The 20,772-nt window shown below is 44.7% G+C and overlaps 1 protein-coding gene across 2 annotated transcripts in view; it reads right to left on the bottom strand.

Annotated features, from left to right (window-relative positions):
- The window catches only part of CDH13 (cadherin 13), a 1,398,954-nt gene that overhangs the window by 124,516 nt on the left and 1,253,666 nt on the right, over positions 1-20,772 (bottom strand). For both annotated transcript variants that reach the window (XM_032325075.1, XM_032325076.1), the window contains one exon: positions 11,156-11,296. In XM_032325075.1, coding sequence (XP_032180966.1) covers positions 11,156-11,296 — 141 coding nt within the window. The remainder of the gene's footprint in view (positions 1-11,155; positions 11,297-20,772) is intronic.

The raw sequence follows: 20,772 nt of genomic DNA, 5'->3' as shown, positions 1-20,772 counted from the left end.
CTACTTCCTTTCCTTCTTGCTTATAAGTTCACGGCACAAGGTAAGCCTGTCCCCACTCCCCCAGTGATTCCTTTTGTGCATTATTTATTAACATTCCCCACCCCCCCCTTCTCCTTGACTGGTAAAGAAGCACCTTTGGGCATTCCTACAGTCAAGGTAGATGCGCTGACTCACCTCCGGGAAGGAAGGGAGCTCCAGGCCTCTTGGCTCTCGGTGAACCACAGTAAAGCTGATAGACCTCAGGATGGCTCGTGACTTCTGTGTCACCATGGGGCCTTGATTTCCTTCATGGGCAGCAGCATTTCCTGCCACAGCAAGACCGACCTGGGATCTGCTGTCTGCCTTGAGTGGCGTCCCTTATCTCAAAAACCAGTGGGTTGGACAAGATTCTTTCACAAGTCCCCTCGACCACATGACACCTTGAGTTTTTGATAGCCTCTGTCCTTGCTGTCCAACATTTCTAATTTATCCCCTTGTTCACCTCTTATTTAGTCACACTCTACATGCCAGGCTGGGCGCTGAGGCTGGAACAGAGAACGAAAGAAACCCGTGTCCCTTCTTGAGGAGTTTACATTCTCCTTTGGGTAGAACGACAATAAGCGAGTCAGTAACCTAACTAGATTAGAAGACAATGTCACACGTTATGTGTTAGAATAAAACATTTACATATATGACATGCACCTACTAGAATAAAGTGCATCATAGTATATTACACAACAGTGTATAATAGCACATGTGTACTGCTATATGTACTATGGAATACAATAATATTTAATAGTGTATGAGCAGCTGAGACACAGCAGATGGTAGCTTTCTGCTGCATGAATAATAAACTCAGCTCTAATTAAACATTTGATATCATCGCTGTGCTTGGCCCTACAGGCAATGTTGGAAAGGGTGTGCCCCCCGATACCACAGCACTGCGATGGTATTAGGGAGATACTGTATGTGTGCATGATTACACAGTGACGTGATAATCATGTGCAGGGGGATGCCTAGTGTGTGTAGGAACAAGAAGGATGAAGCGACAACCTTCCTGGGGATTTATAATGTGGGCGTTGCAGGGTAACACGGACTTTTCCTGATACAAGAGAAGAGAAAGGCATTCTAGGGAGAAGGGAACAGAATGCACGGTGGCACTGAGACAGGCCAAAGCCTGGCATTTCGGGGGTGTCAGGTGTAGCGTGAGATGACAGTAGGCTGTGACCAGGTAGATGATATTTAGAACCATCCACATACAAGACCCAGTGATCTTACTTCTAACACGGTTCAGTACAAAATATTTTCCAGGTGCAGTGGGGGCTTGGACACTCATTCTCCAATGTGCGCCATTTTGGTTGCCTTTGGTTTTCTGTTACTGAGCAGGTAAGTTCTCATTCTGCAAGCTTCCTATGGAGGTGGAGTAATCTTATATTCTTAAAGTTAAAAAAAATATGTTTGATAGCTTTGTGGTTGTTGCTCTTAGTGTGAGATGTTGTATTTGATAGAAGCAGATGGATGAAGTCTTCAGAGGCCCCTGTGCTAGGGAGTGGCCCGGTGGTGAGCCTCTGTCAGCTGTAGTCAAAAATTGGTTTCATTGCCACTGAGTTGCTACTGACCCTCAGAGCATAACCAGAGGGTTAGTAGAAGTACGGAATTTGCATAGAGGTTCACACAGGGATGGTGGGGATCAACACATCATGAATATAATTATAAAAGAGTGATTAATGCAATAAATCACCTGGCTGTCTGGTCTACCTTTACAAGCAACTTGAAGAACCAGCCATGGGGCAGATTATGTTTTTTTGCTTAAAAAAATCCAGATGTTTTGATAACACACGCACAGTTTCTAACTGGCATAGGCATTTTCCACAACGCAAGATTTCTCACCCTGCTGTCTGTGAACAATTAAACTCAGGAAAGCACACACCACTCTCTTCCTTTGCTGGAAGAATTCTGTTTGGATGATGGCTTCTATTTATAGACCATGCCTGTATTTGTACAAATGTTTCCCTTCACTCTCTTCTACTCAAGAAATCCAGCTGCAGACCTGCTGTTTCAAGAACTTCTGAAATTTGAACCCTAGCAGATTTAGCTGATGACTTCGTGTTTTTCTATGACCTTGGTGCAGGAGAAGAAAGCAATGAACTCACCCTTTCATGTGGTGTATTCAATGTGGGTATTGGCTGTTTTGCAGCTAACCCCTTGTTAATTACGTGATGGGAAGTTGGGAACGCAATTCGAATAGATGGCTCCTGGAGTCCTTGGGCAACGTGTTGGCCCACACAAAGATGGACCAGGAACTGATGTAATCAGAAGTCGTGTTCCTGTTTGTGTAGTTGGAAATTGTTAGAATCTGTGCATTGAAATTACTCTGTTCTCTTTTCTCCAAATATTCTATTTCTTTATGGATTGGGAATCCCCCCATCACCGCACAAAGCATGGCACAAAAATCCCAATAGTGTATGTTTGGTTTCATTTAAAGCTTCAGACACTTAGAAAACTGTCAGATAGGTGATTTCACAGTATCACGGAAACAAGTCTCCTATATTTCACCATGACAGCTATAAAAAGCTTCATGGGAAGAGGGAGGATGTTCTATTTGGAATAAGATTTAATCATCTTTAAAGATTTATCTGGTTGTTAAAATGTCTTGGACTCCACCTTCCAGAAAAGTTACTTGAGTCAGATAATTGAAATGGGTTTGATCTCGTAAGCAATAGGTGATTGGCTTTCTGGATTAATCTCTATTGAGCAAGCAGAATGTGTAATTACATGGTCAATGTTAAGACATAGGCATGCCTGAATTTAAAGGGCTCTCCTAGGGGAAGTAAAAGTTGAGCGGGGAGAGTTTTCTTCAAAGCACTCAACCATACCGCATGGAACCCTGGCGGACAGGACAAATCCGTTCACTTTAAATAGACTTTTGGTAAAAGAAGGCACAGAAAGGGATTTCCTAACCACCAAACAACCCCAAACAAATGAAGATTCAAGAGTAAAAGAAACTCCAGGTATTCATGTCCGTTCAAGACCGAGGGGCTCCGAAAGGGAAGCTTGCCACAGATGATGCAGCTCAACTTTCTTGAAGTTAGAGTGACCTTGGTTATCAATATCAAGGAGGAGATGCAATCATTTTTTAAACTTTTCACTGACAGGTGTTGATTTTGAAGCCAATAGTAAGAGAGGGTGTGGGCACTGAGAAACTATTTCATGATAGTTCTTTAATCCATATTTTTAACAAAGATATGGGGCTTTTTGTGCCACACTGAATTCCATGTTCACATCTATTGTTTTTCCTTGATGGTCCAGATTAAAAAGCAGAAAAAAATCAAAGATTTCTTTGTTTATGGTAATTGGGGAAAACGTCTCCTAGACTGGCCCTCAAATTTAGAATAATCAAGAATATGTATTTAACACAAAAACTCCCACCTATATGGAAGCACTGGAGAACTACCAAGGCAGCCAGAATGTGAGAGTCAAGGATCGTGCAGAGAGGGAAGCCCATGAGGCCAATCTTTTTTTTTTTTTAAGATTGTATTTATTTATTTGACAGAGATCACAAGTAGGCAGAGAGACAGACAGAGAGAGAGGAGGAAGCAGGCTCCCTGCCGAGCAGAGAGCCCAATGCAGGGCTTGATCCCAGGACCCTGGGATCATGACCCATGCCAAAGGCAGAGGCTTTAACCCACTGAGCCACCCAGGCACCCCACTGAGGCCAGAATGGGATTTTACCCTTACAGTATTTTCTAAATTATAATGGCACAGGGACAAGAGGCTAAGGATCTGAGCAGGAAGCACGAGCTAAGTGGCCAGAAAGCCAAGCAGAGCTTTCAGTAATCTCGTGGGGCTGAGCAGACAACTGAAATTCAGGGTCTCTGAGGTAGAAGAGCCATTGTAAACATACTAGACTTTCAATGAGGGCCCCAGAAATGCTGCACCTGAGGACTAAGGAACACCAGGAAGTAGATTAGCCCCCAGAAGAGACTGAAACTCAACCATAAACCAACTCAATTCTAGACTTATTTAAAATCATCTTTTTCTATGCTTATTAGTTTCAGGAAGTAAAAGTAAATCCTTTCTTGAGGAGAAGAACATCAGCCAGAGTCCCAAATTCCCTTTAAAAAGATTTCACATGTGTTATTCATAATTGCATTTAAAAAAAGTTATAGGCAGGCCAAGGGACCATAACACATCACCAGAAAAGAAGTGAAAACTACTGAAAATAGAAATAGACTTAGAAGTGATCTAGATACTGGAGTTATCAGACATTGAATTTAAAGTATCTCTGAGTAAAACATTTAAAAAAATAGATAAAATGGAAAATTGCAGTAGAGAATTTTAATATATAAAATAAGTTCATGGGAATTATATTTAAAGTACAAAAGGTGGAATTAAGAGCTTGATAGATGGGTATAATAGATAAACGTAGCAGAAGAGAGAACTGGTGAACCAGGAAACAAGTCAACAGAAGAACAGACAGTCTGTCTCTCTCTAATTATATATTATTATATTATATATGTAGTTATATGTAAATATTAGAATTGGCAGACTTAAACTCACATATATGGTCTTGGCATTACATGTGAGTGGACAAAATAATCCAAGTAAAAAGACTAGGATTATCAGAACTGATAAATAAAAACCCATATATACTCTGCCTATAAGAAAGGCACTTTAATGTAAGGTTACAGAAAACTTGAGACAAGAAAGAGTGGAAAAAAATGGAGCATGATGACACTAACCTTAAGAAAGTTATTCTAATACCAGATGAGGTAAGTGTTAAAGCAAACAGCATTTCCAGAGGTAGAGAGTAAGTTTTGCAATAATAAAAGATCAAAACATCATAAAGATATAATAATTTTAAGTTTGTAAGCAGTTAATAACAACAGCTTCAAGTATACAAAAAAAATTAGATAACAACTAACAGGAGAAATAGAGATATCTATAATCATAGATACCATATATATCCTTTCAGTAACTGATAGCATAAAAAGATTAACAAAAAAATATAGACGATTTGAACAAAAATATTAAATAACTGTAGATTTCACATTACTTTTACATGCACTTGGGCCATTTATCAAAACAGATCATATTCTGGTTGTAAAACAAGTCTCAATAAATAGCAATGGACTATAACCCTATCAGTATGGTCTCCAGCCACAGTGGAACTAAACTAGATATTAATAGATCCTAAGTACATGGAATCAAGCAACACACATTTAAGCAGTGGTGAGTGAGAGGGATTTTAAGAAGTTCTTGAGCTACCGATCAGGTTCTACTGATCTGGGTTTCGCGTTTGACTTATGAGTCATAAAATCACTCAAAATTTGTGTACTTTTTAATGTAAAAGTTACATGTTTACTTAAATAAAGGCCATAAAACTTGAGTTAGGCATATTAATTATAATTTAGAAAGACATTTTGGAATGATTTGGAATGATTTGATAAAATAAGTAAGCAATTATAAACTCTTAATTTGGAACAATACTATAGGTCAATATTCCTTTTCTTTCTGAGTATTAGGGAATTGAGAGAAAATTCAGATAAAAGTTTAGTGGATTCTACATGAAGGTTCACGGCAGCATTATGCACAATAGCCAAAAAACCAGAAACAGCCCAAATATCCACCAGTGGGTGAATGGATAAACAAAACATTGTAAATCCGTAGAACAGAGTATTATTCAGCCATACAAAGGAACGAAATTCTGATACGTGCTACAAGGTGGAGGAAGCTTGAACACACAGGGAAAGAAGCAAGTTACAGAAGGCCACACCACATCCTGCATGACTCCACTTACGTGAAATGTCCAGTATAAGCAAGCGCATAGAAATACAAGGAAGATGAGTAGTTGTTACGGGTTTTGGGAAAATGGGGATGGGGAGTGACTGTTAATGGGCATGGCATTTCTTCGGAGTGATGGAATGTTCTGGAATTAGCAGTAATGGGTGCACAACTTCGCGAGTCTACTAAAAGCCAATGATTTTACATTTTAAAAGGGTGAACTTTATGATATGTGAATTATATCTTAAAAAAGTTATTAAAAATACTTAATGGAATGTGAAGCAGAGTGGCAAAGTGAAGGAATGCAATAAGTAGATGTTACCCTGACATCATCCTGCATCAGATTGTTCATTACGAGGAAAAAGCAAATTTCTAACATGAGAAATAAAATAGCTCCTTGATTGCCTGATAAACCAATAAATGAATAGGAGTGAATCATGATGAACACATTGGTAAAGATTTAAATATCTCGTGATTTTACCTGCTGTGTCAACATCACCAAAAGTAATATAAAATTCTTAATATGCCTCAAAACAAGGGCAGAGGTGACCCCCATGGATGACATGGTTAACAAGGGTCATCAACTTACACAAAAGCATTTGGAAATTGTACAACTACATATTTGTGTACATCGTATATGTGTGTGTGTGTGTGGATACACACTTGAATGAGAAACCTGATATTTTCTCAAATTTAACACTTCTCTAAAATTACATGAGTTTTCCAATGATGAAATGTGTTGTGAAGGTGAAAAAACACGTTTCTAAAATCTCAATCATACAGAGCAAGTTTCTATCAACCCTACCGGGGGCAAGACTAGATTTTTTGTTGTCTTTCTATAGAACCGAAATTACATAGGTACTACATAAGGATGAGACCATGGAGGATGCCTTCAAATGTGTAAGATAAAGGGTTAATTAGGCAGTTAACCAAGAAAATATTTTTATTATAACAGCTCATAGTCCACAGAAAAATAAGACTCCCAAGGCATCAAAGTTTCTGGAGACCCTGGTTTTTAGGATTTGGAAACTGACCCTCCACACGCACGCGGTAACCCAATTCGAGCATCTGCCGGTGGCTCAGTTTCAGCTTGCCGGCCTCCTGCTCATGACCTTTACCTTCCCTCCTCTATGAAAATCACAGTGTTTACCGATCTCTCATCTGCCAGCTGGAGGATTGGACCTTTTAAGTTATATGCCATTTTTATTACAGATGTTGTAATGTCATAGCTCAAACCTAGCAACATTTACCTTAGAATTCATCAAATTGCCAAAAAAAACCACAAAAAAACAAAAAAAAAACAAACTCCAAAACCCATAAACCCATAAAAAACCAAACCCAAGTTGTTAAGTTTAAATCACCAATAGTCATACTAAGGTAAAACCTGAAAATTAATTGATTGGAAAAATGAAGAAAAACTCAATGTCTGAAACTAACATTTAGTAGAATCTTTGTGTAAGGAAACTCAAAGCAGACCCTCCACAGGGAGATAAGAGCTTCCAACCCCAATACTCACAAAAGTCAATGACAAAAATCGAATTCATGTATCAGTCTTAAGTATGACCTTGGTTCATCTTATCTGGTGACATATTTTTAATGTTAAGATGACCTTCTGGAAGCATTCAGCAAACACTGAATTATTGAGTGCCTACTGGGACTGGGACTGAGAACAAGAGAGATGTGGCCTTGCCTCTCAGCAAGCTTGTAGTCCCTGGAAACAATCACAACGGAACACACAGACGAGCTGACTTTGTGCCAAGAACTTACTTTTAAAAATAACCTTTAAAATATCTCCTTCCTCAGGAACAACCCTTATGTTGTCCAGGACGGCAATATGCCAAGTCAAGATGGAATTATGTCTCGGGCTCCCTTACAGATAAGGGAGACTAAGGAGATGAAAGCAGAGTTCGTGTGGGTTTCTGGGGGAAGCTCTTCAAATGGCATTTACTTATGTGGCAGGTCCTGCTTTGCCCTTCTCATTTCCTGTTTCTTTCTTCCTGTGGTGTAGCATGATGGCTGGTGCCGCAGTGACCCTATTGTACTATGAGGCAGCCTTGGAGAAGATACAGAAGCAAGATAAGAGCAATCAGGGACACTGGAGATGTCATGGTGTTAGCACATCGGCCTGGGACTATCTACCTACACACTCTCGTGTGAAAGAAACCATACTTCTACCTACTTTAACAAAGTGTTATTTCCAGTCGCTCTTATCTGTGGCCACACATAACTTCTCTTTCAAACAGATAACAAAATCAATATCTCTGCAGATCGAAGATCACATCAGAAAGAATTAAACCAACAAAACAACTATATATTCCTATGAACTTCCTCAGAAATGTCTTATTATAGCTAGAAACCTGTATATGACAACATCTTGGGTGATTTTTCTAGACATCCTCAAATGCAAATGACTACCACTTCCATTCTGGAATGATTAAACTTCAACTTCCATCTGTAAACATTATTTCAGCTTCAAGATCACAAGCAGCACGTTTCCTCTCGCTTGTTGTATATCCTATTGGCCTGCCTCTTCCACATCCCAGTGGCCACTGCACTGGGCTGAGCTCTCCTCAGGACTTCTCTTTCCCCCCTTAGCAGGTTTCTCTTGGCCTGTTTTGCTTTTGTTCACAGTGATGCATTTTACTGATTCGGCCACCTGTCCTCCAGAGTTCCTTTTCCCCTTGAACTCTAGGGTCTGAACCATTGATTTCAAATGACCAGGTTTGTAGATCACATTAGGGGAAAGCAGCAGACTTTCAACATGGGAAGAGATGTCCCTTTGGATTAAGAATGTTGGTTGACCTTTTACATTTTAGAAACTTCACCACCATTTTGCTCACCGCCACTATCTAGGTCGCCGCCATCTTCCTCGTCACTGCCTTCATCCCAACCTTGCCCTCACCTTCACCTTCCTTAGGACCACTGTTCTCTTGACCAATGCCCTAGAGAAGAGTAGTGACCAGTACTATCTAAATGCTTTCCATCACTGGCTCATTTTACCTTCACAAGAACCTAAGGAGCTAGGCTTTACTGTAAGCCACATCAACAGGTGAAGAGGCTATGACAGATGGTTAACATGCTCATATCCATGGTGGGATCTGAATCCAGTTCTGGTTCCAGAGCCCATCTCTTCCCCTCTGTGTCCTACCACCTCTGGCAATTCTGGCTTCCAAAACGTAGGAATCCCTTTTCAACAACAAAGAAATCAGCCTTTCAGGAATTTGTTAGAAAATCTAACTGTGAACTTCATTTATCCAACATTAAACAAAGACTACTTTGGGACACCCAATACCCAAGAAGGACAGTTTCGTGGACTTGCTAGTTCCCATTCCTCTCACTTGATTTCTTACATCTCTGTAGGAGTTGAGACATCACTTTTGCCCTGTGGGAATGTCAAGCTTATTGTCCAATGTCCATTTGAAAAGTTCTGTGCTTTTGCTGATATCCACACGTGAGTATATTTTCCATGACGCTACTCAATGTCTCTTACTCTTAAGATCTGAGTTAAATTTTTCTTTGCAGTCAGTGGTATTAACAACAACAACACAAATCTCTCCCTCACAGTATTTAGTTCATGACGAGGCACATGCTTCTTGTTTCCTGAGCCACAGGAGCTAAAATCAGGGCTGTCCTGAACTAATTAGTCTCACATACCTGGTAACATTGCCAGGTCTCCTTATTTTAGATTGGGGTTATGTAATTTTTATTTTCATTACAATGTCTATATTGAGTATGAAAACAAGCCTTTAGTACTTTTTTGGGGGGCATAGCTTTGGATATAGAAATTCTGCAGGTAAACCAGCATCCCCAGCGAATGTCCCATGGGACACCAGCTGAGTGAGACAAGATGAGGTGGCCGGGGAAAAATTATTCCTGGGGCCAAGTAAGTCTGAAAAACCCTACAGACTACCCATGTCCCTCTTAGAGAAGTAAAGCAATTTAAACATACCCGGGAGTGTTGCGGTAAAAGAAATTTTCTTCTCTTCCACCCCGAGTCACCCGTATCTAGCTGACCCTGAAGTCTTCCCCTGCCCCGCAATGATGTAACTCGCAGAACTAGTTTTTTGGAATACCAGTTTGCGCAACTCGGGGACAGTGGGCATTCTGTTTTAGCCGTCATAGGAACACGTCATGGGAAGCAAGAGAATGAAGCCATATTAGCTATTTTGGTTTCTGCCACGTGGAGGTTGGGATCCAGAGTGCCCACGACCCCCCCGGGAGAGGGGGTGATTTCCACCCTGAAGGCGTCACACACGCAGGGCTGCTGGGGAGGAAAGGTCACTGGGGAGCCAGGGCGCCCTCCTTTCCTGAGCCACTGGAGTAGCCCTGGGATGAGAGAGAGAGAGAGAGAGAGAGAGAGAGAGAGATGTGGAGCAACTGCAAATCCCAGACATGTGGCTTTTAGGAAGCATAATATTGCCGTTAGCTGCATGGCTCCCTGGGGGCTGGGTTCCCATCGCAATTCTGTCACTGACTCTGCCCGTGACCTTGGAGCACTTACCTAGATTCTCTGAGCTGAAAGTAAGTTCCCTCACGGGTAACGAGTGGTTACTGAAACCTATTTCACATGGTCGAATGAGGCAAAGAATCTCAGGGGAGAGCCCCGTTGGAGCTGGTGGATGACCAGCCAAGTCCCAGCCAACGCTGAAGGCTATCCTTACCCATCCTATGCTCTTGGTCAGTAAGAGGGGTGTCAGATCTTCGGCCCAGGCCCTGACACCCCAGAGAAACCACGGCGTTGGTGTATTTCCACCAGAGGCATGGTGCAAATAACTTCCTGGTTTGGACACAGATTCAGCAAGGGAATGTAATTCTGTGTACCTAGCCCGGCCCCAAACATTGCTCCATTGCAATAAATGGGGCCCAGCAACCATGATCCATAATCATAAAAGCCCAAGAGCCGAGAATAAATAATAGCTCTTCCAGACAAGCTAACTTGGTGATAATTTATAAGCTCCTGGGCCACCTTGTTATTGCCAAGAAAATCTGCTTTACCTTCTCGCTGCTGTTCGGTCTAGCCTCTCAATCTGTACTCCCCGGAAAAAAATACTTATTGTTATGCTAAAATCACAATGGGCCTCACATAACTCAGCGCTAAATAACACCGATAAAACTAGGAAAATGGCACTTTGGCATTAAAAGTTATTTTCTTACGGACTTTAACAAGATTCAGTGCTTTTGTTCTCACAGCGCTCTTTCCAGCTTTATGTACACACACAAGACACCAACGTGAAAAAGTACGAAAGGGCAAAACGACGCCCCCTTTCCCACCCGGAGGGTTTCTGTTGGCAAACCGGCAGCCGGCAGGGGCTGTAGCGCACGGGATTGATAGCGCTCGGCGACCGTGGCTGCGAGCAGCTGGGGTGGTGGGCGGCGGGCAGTGGGCGTTTACCTCTTTCTTGGTGAATTTTGGCGAGTGGTCATTTTTGTCATCAATCATGATGGTCGCCGTGGCTGTGCCTGTTAACCCAACATCCAGTCCGGCCATGTCTTGAGCCTCGATGATCAGTTCATACTTGGGATTTTCCAGAGTCTATAAAGCAAAAACACGACAGACAAGACGGCATTTAGGTTTGGGCTGCCACCTGGGGCTCGGGGGTCGTGGGGGCTACGCCACCCCCTCCCCCATCAAGGCAGGTATCCCGCACCCACAGAGCCTGCACCTGTTTTGCGTGACTGTGCCTCTGGCATCTCTCCAACACGAGACTGTCACGATTCATACAGTCGTGGGGACGGAATCTGTTTTCTGTCCTTGCTGAAAGGGGCACTCGGTACATTCCAGACTGTCCCATTTCCGGGCTTTGGGGAGACAGACCATGCACGTCTGACGTTTACACCCATTCATGTCATTTCACAGTGACCTCACGAAACTCTACGACGGAGGTCAAGTGTGATGATGAGACGGGGACAAAGGTGGCAGCTCTGGGAACTCACCTTTACTGAGCAACCAGCTAACCAGGCATGGGGGACTGGATTTTGTACTTCATCTTTCCAATAAGTGTGTTAAGGCGTATATAGGGTTCTCATTTTACAGGTGAAAAAAATCCCAACTGAGGTTTGGAGTCGCTTGTACCGCATTTCTTGCGTGTCATTTATAGGCACTTGTTTCTCATGTTAGGTTAATTTTGGAAGATGCACTTTAATCCATGCATACTTTGACAGCTATTTCTCTTCTGTGTTTAAACACTCAAAACAACTACCCAAGGGGCTCGGACCCCAAGACTCATACGTAACAACCCCCGCCTTTACACTGTCTTCTGGAACGGATTGACTTGTCTTGGCCAAAACCCCCCATTCTTCTTCTGGCAAAGCAGCACCCCACTTTTCCTTTGGGGACCTACCCATCACCTATCTTTTGCCCATGGGGTTTGGCTTGGACTGCCATTCCCCGACTGCCACCCTGCCAACTTCTGGGATGAGCCCTGATAAGAAGAAGCAAGTAAGGGTCTGCCATTCCAGGGGACGGTGACGCGTCCAGCTCGGGACCTGTGTTTGACATTCGAGAGAAGGAAGGTCTGCATCCCTGTGGTATGAACCTGCAAGATGTGGCCTGGGGGCTAGATGAACTGTCTCAGAACCACAGCTGGGCTTGAGTCGGGGGGGAAGCCCCATCTGAGAATGAAGCCCATCTTCTGACAGAACGAGACTTGAGCTCTGGAGAAGAAGAGACGTTTCCCAGCGATTGTACTGGATCACCGTTTCATGCCATGCCTGAAGCCAGTCTTGCCTGTGGACTTTTTAGCTAATGACAGCATTAATTTTCCTTATTTGCTTAAACCATTTTGGAGTGTTTTCTTAATCACTCACAGAGTTCAAGTTGAATCGCCTTCAATAACAAACATAAAAGATCCTACCAGTCGCAAATCGTCTTGCTCGTATGACAGCTTCAAAAGCCGTTGCTTATACCAACCAACAATTAAGAAATACCATGGGGAGCAAAAAACAAAAACGCAGTGGGGATCTAGAATTTCCTTCTAAAATCAAGAGTTTACATGGTAAATTTTAACAGCTCAATGCTAGCTGTCCCCAAAACTTTCCAGCATTTTTAAAGAGTGTTTGGCTCCCTAGGGCACCTTTAATTGGTTGTTTCTTAACTAAGAGCTCCTGAACTACTAACTTAAGGAGTAGGAGTTCTGTTGTATGGTTTGGGAGGCTCTAAACTCTCAGATTTGAGAAAAGAAGTGGATTGCTGAGACAAGCCTTGGACAGGATTATTCACAATGTTTCCTACTCCCCAGCTTCATTATAGTTGACATATAACACCGGGTAAATTTTAGGTGTACATACACTGATGGGATACACGTATGGCTTATGAAATGAGCTCCACTGGGATGGAAAGCCACGATTCTCTAACTGCTGAGTATAAGCAGAGTTCAACACCAAATCTCGTTCTAGGTGATTCTGATTGTACCCGGTTCAGTTCCATCTACTCTCAAGCTCAAGTTGGAAAATCATCAGCTTAATTCGAGTCCACAAGTTGGGTGGGATTTACTCTTTGCCATAAATTCTGCAGCTGGACCATATGAAACCAGTCAATTGGGCCCATTTTCAAAATCCTCCCAGAGTGTCTCTGGACATAAAACCACTAGCCAGGTCTAATTTCTAGTATAACATTTTTACTTTTCTAATAAAACATTACATGGTTTTAGAAGCATTGAATCATAAAAATAAGAAATTATATGAGTTTTTCTGATAGTGAAGAGATCAGGGCAAACTCAACAGCCACTTTCCCCACGTAATGTCATTGGCCAATATCATTTCCTGACATCATTTTAAGGGTTGCAGAAAATATTATGCTATGCATACTTTATAATTTACTTCATCATCTTATGAGGACTTTTGGTTATTTCCAGTCTCCAAACATTTTTGACAATTGCAAATCACAATGCAATGAACATCTTTATTCAAGAAGCTTTCAATATACTTTGACTCTTTATTTTTTGAATGCTAGATTCCAAGCAGTAAGTAAAAGAGTATAAACATTTTTAAGGCTCTTTACAGTTGACCCTTGAACGATGTGGGGGCTAGGGGGTGCCCATCCCTGTGCTATTGAAAATCCATGTATAGCTTGACTTCCCAAAAAAGCTAAGCCCACTGTTGACAGAAGGCCTTACCGATAACATAATTAACACATATTTTATATGTTATATATATTACACACCATATTTTCTTAATAAAGTAAGCTAGACAAAAGAAAATGTTAAGAAAACCATAGGGAAGTGAAAATACATATTTAGTGCTGTGTTGTATTTACTGAAAGAAATCCGTGTATAATCCACACGGAGGAAAGCGCCGCTGTTCATGGGTCATTTCTATTCCTATCTCAGTACCGCGTGCCTAGAAGACCTGACCAATTTCCCTGTCAGTCCTGCTAGAACATTTAGTGTATGATCCTGGGCATGGCTTCTCCCTAAAGAACAGCTGATCTTGCCCCGTGACACAAACTGGGGGCCGAGCGTGGTTGTGGGATCGCTATCTAACAAGGCTGTGAATTCCTCCCAGCATTACCTTGCCCCAACATGCAGTGCAGGTTACTATGGACACCCTCCCGGGACAGCTTCAAGCACCAACTATGGACACATGTTGCTCTGCTTCCCTAGTGACCCCTCCCTCTTGCCCTTGGACCAAGGCTATCGTTCCTTGGGCGGGGGTGAAGGGGGGGGAGATGGCGGACGGGCGAGGGTGCTCACTGCTTCCTCACTCTCAGCCCAGGTGGAGTTCAGGAAGGGTTGACTCTATCCGTGACAGAGGGATGGTCACGTGACTCAGGCCCAGACCATCAGAATCTCCCCTTCCCATGACCTTGCGATGAGCATGTAACCCAAGTCAGGCCACCCAGGACTGAAACTCAAAATTCTGGGACCTACTTCCTTTAGTACTCTTGGGAAGAAGGAGTTTTCCTTCTTTCCTTTGGACTTGGAGGTGGGCGAACACAAATCTGGAGCTGGTAGTGACCCTTTGCAAGCACACAGAGAAAGTCAGCCTGAGAGAGAAAACGGCACAGAACCACCCGGAGGAAGAGATGGAGTTCTTCCAACCTTATTCGAGTCGTTTAATCATGATCCTTGAAGGCAGAATCTCCCCCTCATATTTTGTGAGTTCTAGGAGCTAATAAATTTCGCCTTTCCATAAGACATCTAAATTAAATGTTCCATGAGTAGCAACAAGGAAGTTTTGACTAATACTGCAACTAATGCTGTGATCAATTACCTGGTTATTTGCAAGAAAGTGTGAGAGCTATTGTACTGTCCTACAGTATCACAACAGCCTCTTCACAACAGCATTCCAATCATCTTGTGCATACATTATTTTTCCTTCTCCCCTGCGTAGAAACCCTTTTGTTTTTGGACCAGAGAAAGTTAATTCTAATTTTTTCCTTCATTAGTTTTACATTCATTTAACTGGAAGTTACTAAGCATTTAATCTAAATAGTGTGCTGGGTGCTGGGAATACAGGGTCATTTCTTCAAGGAGCCGAGGGAAGTTTCAGGGTTGGGCATGGCTACAGCCATGAATAATAGCGCCAAAGTGGAGTTGGGCTCAGCAGAGGCAGGTATGAATTCTTAGGATAGCTCAAAGGAAAGACGCATTGGCTTAACTCTCTTGTAACTGGACAAGTTTTATAAAGAACTTTTGAAAATGAACTGGCAATTCCCATCTACTGAAGAAAATAAAACTTTATGAGTGTAACGAGAAATTGATTAACCACGTTGAAAATCAATTAGACAATTAAGGAGATAAATTGTGTGGTTTGGGATGAGATGTTCGCAAAGTCTCAATTTTCTGGCACACGTAAGGGTACTACGAACACATGTTTTTATTCTTGGAGAAATACCCAGTTGTTTTAGGCAAATAGAAAAATACGATCGTTTCTAGAGCGGAAAGTGAGGACCGACCCCCCCCCCTTCCCCAGCCCCACCTCCGAGAGGCAGTTACCATGCGTGGTCTGATGTCTCCTTCCTTTTCCCACACATTACACAAGCACGCACACGCACACACACACACACACTCCAAACGCACATATCTTCAAACAAGTGACACCGTTCACATGGCTATGCAAATTGTTCAGCCCTATCGCTGCTGTCCCAGGGCTGTCCAGCGCATGGTCTGGACCTGCCACCATTCACGCAGCCCTCTGTACTGGATGGTCCCACGTGGAGCTGTTTCCAAGTTTTCTTCCTTAAAAGCGGCTCTTAAGTTGACAAGTCCACTGGCTTACCAGTATTTGGGATATTTCTTTGCTGTGATCAACAGCATTGCTTTCCACAATGACAGCAGTAACAAAAACCGAACAACCGATAATAAACGCAGCCTCCTTGGACAGGTGAAGGACTTGGAGAGAACAGAGAACGCCACCCGGATCGCCTCGCTCTTACACCACCGGAACGGCCTCTTCCAATCACGCCTGCCCCGCTTCCCACGCCAGCTGAGCCTTCTTCCGTAAACCCCTCGCTCCCACGGTCACCCTCTCTGCAAGTGTACGCACCCCTGCTCATTTCTCTACCCCATAGCAGTCACTTGCCTTGGTTCTTCTGCTGGAAAAGACTCGAAGCAGCCCACAGCTGCCGCATTCTCTAGGAAGGACCGTTGATATGGAAAAATAGGTCCCGATGGCCCCGTGCCATGTTTGTCTCTCTCGCACGGTTGACTGACCACACGTAACGCCCTGATCAGAGCTGGGACGATCAGATTCTGGGAATATGAAACATGGACTCAGGCCCTGGGGAGACAGAAGGAAGGGCAAACCTGCTTGCCTCTCACCATGTTCCCCTAAGCCCAGGAGAGGGCTTTTGCTTTCCTGAATGGTTTGGGATGAAACTTCCCATCCTGGTCCTTCTCTCTGCCCACGAGGAAGGCGGACTGCCCCTGGGGGTCGAGACCTTCAGCTGTCCAGATGTTCTGTCACTCAGTGGGTGAACTGAATGGAGGGTTGGAAGCCCCACCGTCCTCTTGAGACCAAGCTGTTATCTCTCAGGACAAGGACCTTACCTGATTCTTGTGTTTCTTTCTCTCAACTCGCTCAGGGCTCACTGGGGCATGGGTGTGGCCAACTCCAATAGAAAGAGCCTTTTGGTCTGCCTTAGGCTGAAGGCACTGCTCTAACCAGAAAGACGGGAGTTGTGTGGCCACGATCTGGGACCTTACTGCCTCCTGGCTCTGACCCTTTTGGAACACACTCAGTTTTGGAACACACTCCTGGATCTCCTCGGGAGAGTCTTTTGGGCACTGAAACCAGCCAGAATCGGTTTCCGTCCCCTGGGCTGAAGCCAGTGTTACTTGTTCACCAAATCCTATTTCCTTGGACTCCTGGGCACACAGCAGGGCCGTCAGGTGAACTCATGGGATATGGACAGAAGTGACACTGGCAGGGTCCCTGAGTCTCCCATATAATCCTCCATGTTCTCCATTTCCCAGAAAGGAAGAAGCCTGGATTTCCAAACGGCCGCGTGGGGCAGAGCCACTCCGCTGCTCCGCCTCGGACCGCCACACGAATGACACCCAAAGCCTCCTGCAGGTTTCTGGGAAGTCGATTACAGAGCTCGGCCTCCCCTGGCTAACGCGAAGGCTGTGTTTCCCGTTCGGCTGTATCTGGGATGCCCATTCACCATCTCCCCACGTGGGTGACAAAGTTTTCAAGGGCAAGGCCCACGCTTTTGACCCCGCCACCCAGCCGGTACGCAGCCAACAAGGTGGGCGATTTACTTCCATTACCGTTAATGATGATGCATTACTGTTTCCCCAGACCAAAGTCTATCTCCGAGGTCTGAGCCTATCAGTGGCATTTCCCCACCACAGTCATTTATTCTCAGGGAACAGCTTATACCTCGGGGAGCTCTAGCTCAAGGAGAGAGGATTTTATTCTGACCCAGAAATGTGCTGCGTCAAAACTGGGAAAATTAAATTGGCTGTTCTGATTTTATTTTAAGCTCTTTGATCGGTAAGATCTATCAGAGAGAAAAGCTGCTCTTTTGGTTTGGAACCTGTAGCCACACCCTTTGTATCGCGTTTGCTACTTTCTCCTGCGTGTCTGCTCGCTACCAGGTAAGAGACAGCCCGGAAACGGAAGGAAGCTGGTGTGTCCATGAGAGGAAGCCTCGGGTGTGTCTCCACAGACATAGGCCAGGTTCACGGATCACACTGATTTAAAAAACCAAACATTTCATCTCGCAAAAACAAGAATCAAGCCATGTCATTAAACACGGCGCACAATCAATCACTAGACCCTCGGTGTTTCCCAGGGCCCCGATGACATCCATACGAGGATGCATTTAACGGAACATTTGTCACTAATAACAAGCATAATGGTGGCTGTGGGGGGGGAATCGACAAATAAACATTAAAAGGAGAAAGCTTTTGCCGTTAACCCACGCTGCACCTTGTCGCTCTCTTGTCTCGTCCCGAACGCTGTCCCCAGGTCTCTCCACGCTTTGTCCCGACTGGATTTCTTCCCCAGGCCCCTGGCTTTTTCTTCCGTTTCGACTTTTCCACCCCTATTTCTTTTTTCCTTCCAATTTTGTTTACTTTTATTGGTGGTAAGAACCTCAGAAGTCTTTCCCCTCATCACGTGTTTGATGCCCTTGTGAAAATTTTGGCTTTTGAGCTTGGGTGCGGAGCCGGACTCTGTCGATAACAGGACTTTGTTGTGGTCGTGCATTCTCGAGTTCTTCCTCTGAGAAGATGGCAGCCAGCTCACACTTCTGTGAGACCCCATCTGTCCGCCAAAAGGTACAGCGAGGGGGCGCCTGGGGGGCTCAGTCGGTTAAGCGTCTACCTTCCGCTCGGGTCATGATCTCAGGGTCCTGGGTTTGAGCCCTGCGTTGGGCTGTCTGCTCATCGGGAGCCTGCTTCCTCCTCTCTCTGCCTGCTGCTCTCCCTGCTTGTGCTTGCTCTCTCAGATAAATAAAAATCTTTGGAATTTAAGAAAAGCTCCACGAAGGCAGAAGGCAGGGAGCTGACCGCACACAAATGGACCTTATGGCATTGCTCCTAGGAAGGTCCCCCCCATCCCCTGCACTTGGTGGCAGGGTCATCTGGTCAAGTGACTTAGCTTGCTATTGACTCAATTTTCTCACCTGTAAACTGGGAGGAGGGAAATAATCATACTTGTCGAGTAAGGCAGGATAAAAGTAGGTAACGTCAAGCACTGAGCACAGAGGCTGGCGTCTAAGCGTTCCAGAGAGGGCTGCTGTTACCCTGCAGTAGAATCTTTGGAGAGTCTTCTTCTTTTATTTTAAGTATTTATTATTTATTTGAGAGAGAGAGAGGGCCCAAGCAGGCGGAGGGGCAGAGGGAGAGGGAGAAGCAGAGATGTGGACTCCACACTGAGCAGGGAGCCCGATGCGGGACTCGATCGCAGGACCCCGAGATCATGACCTGAGCCAAAGGCAGACAGACGCCTGACCGACTGAACCTCCCAGGTGCCCTTTGGAACGTGTTTTGAAGGTGTAGCAAGAAACTGAGTGTGGCCTCCAGGAACAGTCCCGAGGCAGTGAATGCTGCCATCTTGCCACTGAATGTGCCTGGGAGTGGACCCTTCTAGGCCAACCTTCTGATGACACTGAAAATTCGGGGCAGACACCTGGACTGCGGTTTTGTGAGAGCCCATGGAGTGGACGACACAGCTGAGCCATGCCCAGAGCACAGAAACTGGGAGATACCGAACACCTCTTGTCCGAAGTCCTTAAGCTCTGGGGTCATGGGTTATGCAGCAATAAATAACCAATACAGTCCTTTTCTCCCCGGCACTTATCGCAGTCTGGAACATTCTTGTTTATCGATTACTTGTTTATTGGCCATCTTGGAACCGACAGTTGGAGCTCCCTGAGGTCGGGGGCCTTGTCTTGTTCAGACCTTCATCTCCCAGCTACTAATTCGGTGCCCGGCACAGCAGAGAGGTTGGCAATAATCAGTCGATTCTAGATACATTCTTCTAAAATAATGATTCACACAGAGTCGTGTATCCACAGCACTCAACAACAGGTTCTCTGGGTTTGTAGTGTTCGTCAGTCTCGGCGGCCCAGCTACTCTCCTCGTGTCGCTGGTCCCGAGCCACCAACATGCTGTCCTGGAGTGCAGAGTTGGAAAGTGATCCCCTCGACCCCCAGTTCTGATCTTTGTGGTCTCTGTTACCTGTCGTCAACCACACCCGGGAATCAAATGCTCTTCCTTCTGACGTGGCCAGAAGTTCAACGGCAGCCTGATGCCCCGGTCAGATGCCTCCATCATTCCCCCGACTCCCTCTCATCACGGAGGCTGAGGACAGTACAATAAGATATTTTGGCCAACAGAGAGTGAGAGAGAGAACAGATTCACATGACCTGTGGTATATTGTTTTAATTGTCCATTACTTCATTATTCTTGTTAATCCCTTCTTGTGCCTAATTTAGAAGTGACGCTTCAACAGAGGTATGTATGCAGAGGAAAACACCTGGTCCTTATCGGGTTCATATCATTTATGGCTTCAGGCACCCACTCGGGGTCTTGGAACACATGCCCCGCCGACAAGGAGAGACCACTGTGGACACCACCAGTTTCAGTGAGCCCGTGACCGCTGGCTCTAGGTCACCGACTGGGCTGTAGGAGTCCAGGAAGTCCGTCTCTTTCAGTAAAGCCCTTTGTTGTCTAACGCTGAAGGTACTGTTAACGAGAAATTTTAACATGCACTTTCTAGCAAAGATACAGTGTCATTCCTTCCCGTATTTACTCATGAGCTGTGCCCAGGCCGCGCCGTGTAAGACTCCTTACGACAGGACACCTGCTCGGGGACCGCGTTCTTCTCCAGGTCAGCCGCACCTGCCGCCTGGTCTATAAATACCGCAGACAGATCGGGGAAAACATTATCTGAAGCAGAACGCGTCGTTGTCTGTCTGGGCTTTGATTTACCCACTCTGGCCACAGAACACGGGGGATCGGCAGTCCATAAATCCAGCAGGCACCACATCCATCTCCCCGGAAAATGTCCCCGATTCCCAGGGCAGACGGCGAGGGCCGCTCTCCCATCTCCCCGAGC

Source organism: Mustela erminea, chromosome 19 (genome assembly GCF_009829155.1).
Source record: "Mustela erminea isolate mMusErm1 chromosome 19, mMusErm1.Pri, whole genome shotgun sequence".
Lineage (NCBI taxonomy): Eukaryota > Metazoa > Chordata > Mammalia > Carnivora > Mustelidae > Mustela > Mustela erminea.
This window is presented reverse-complemented; position numbering and strand designations above follow the sequence as displayed.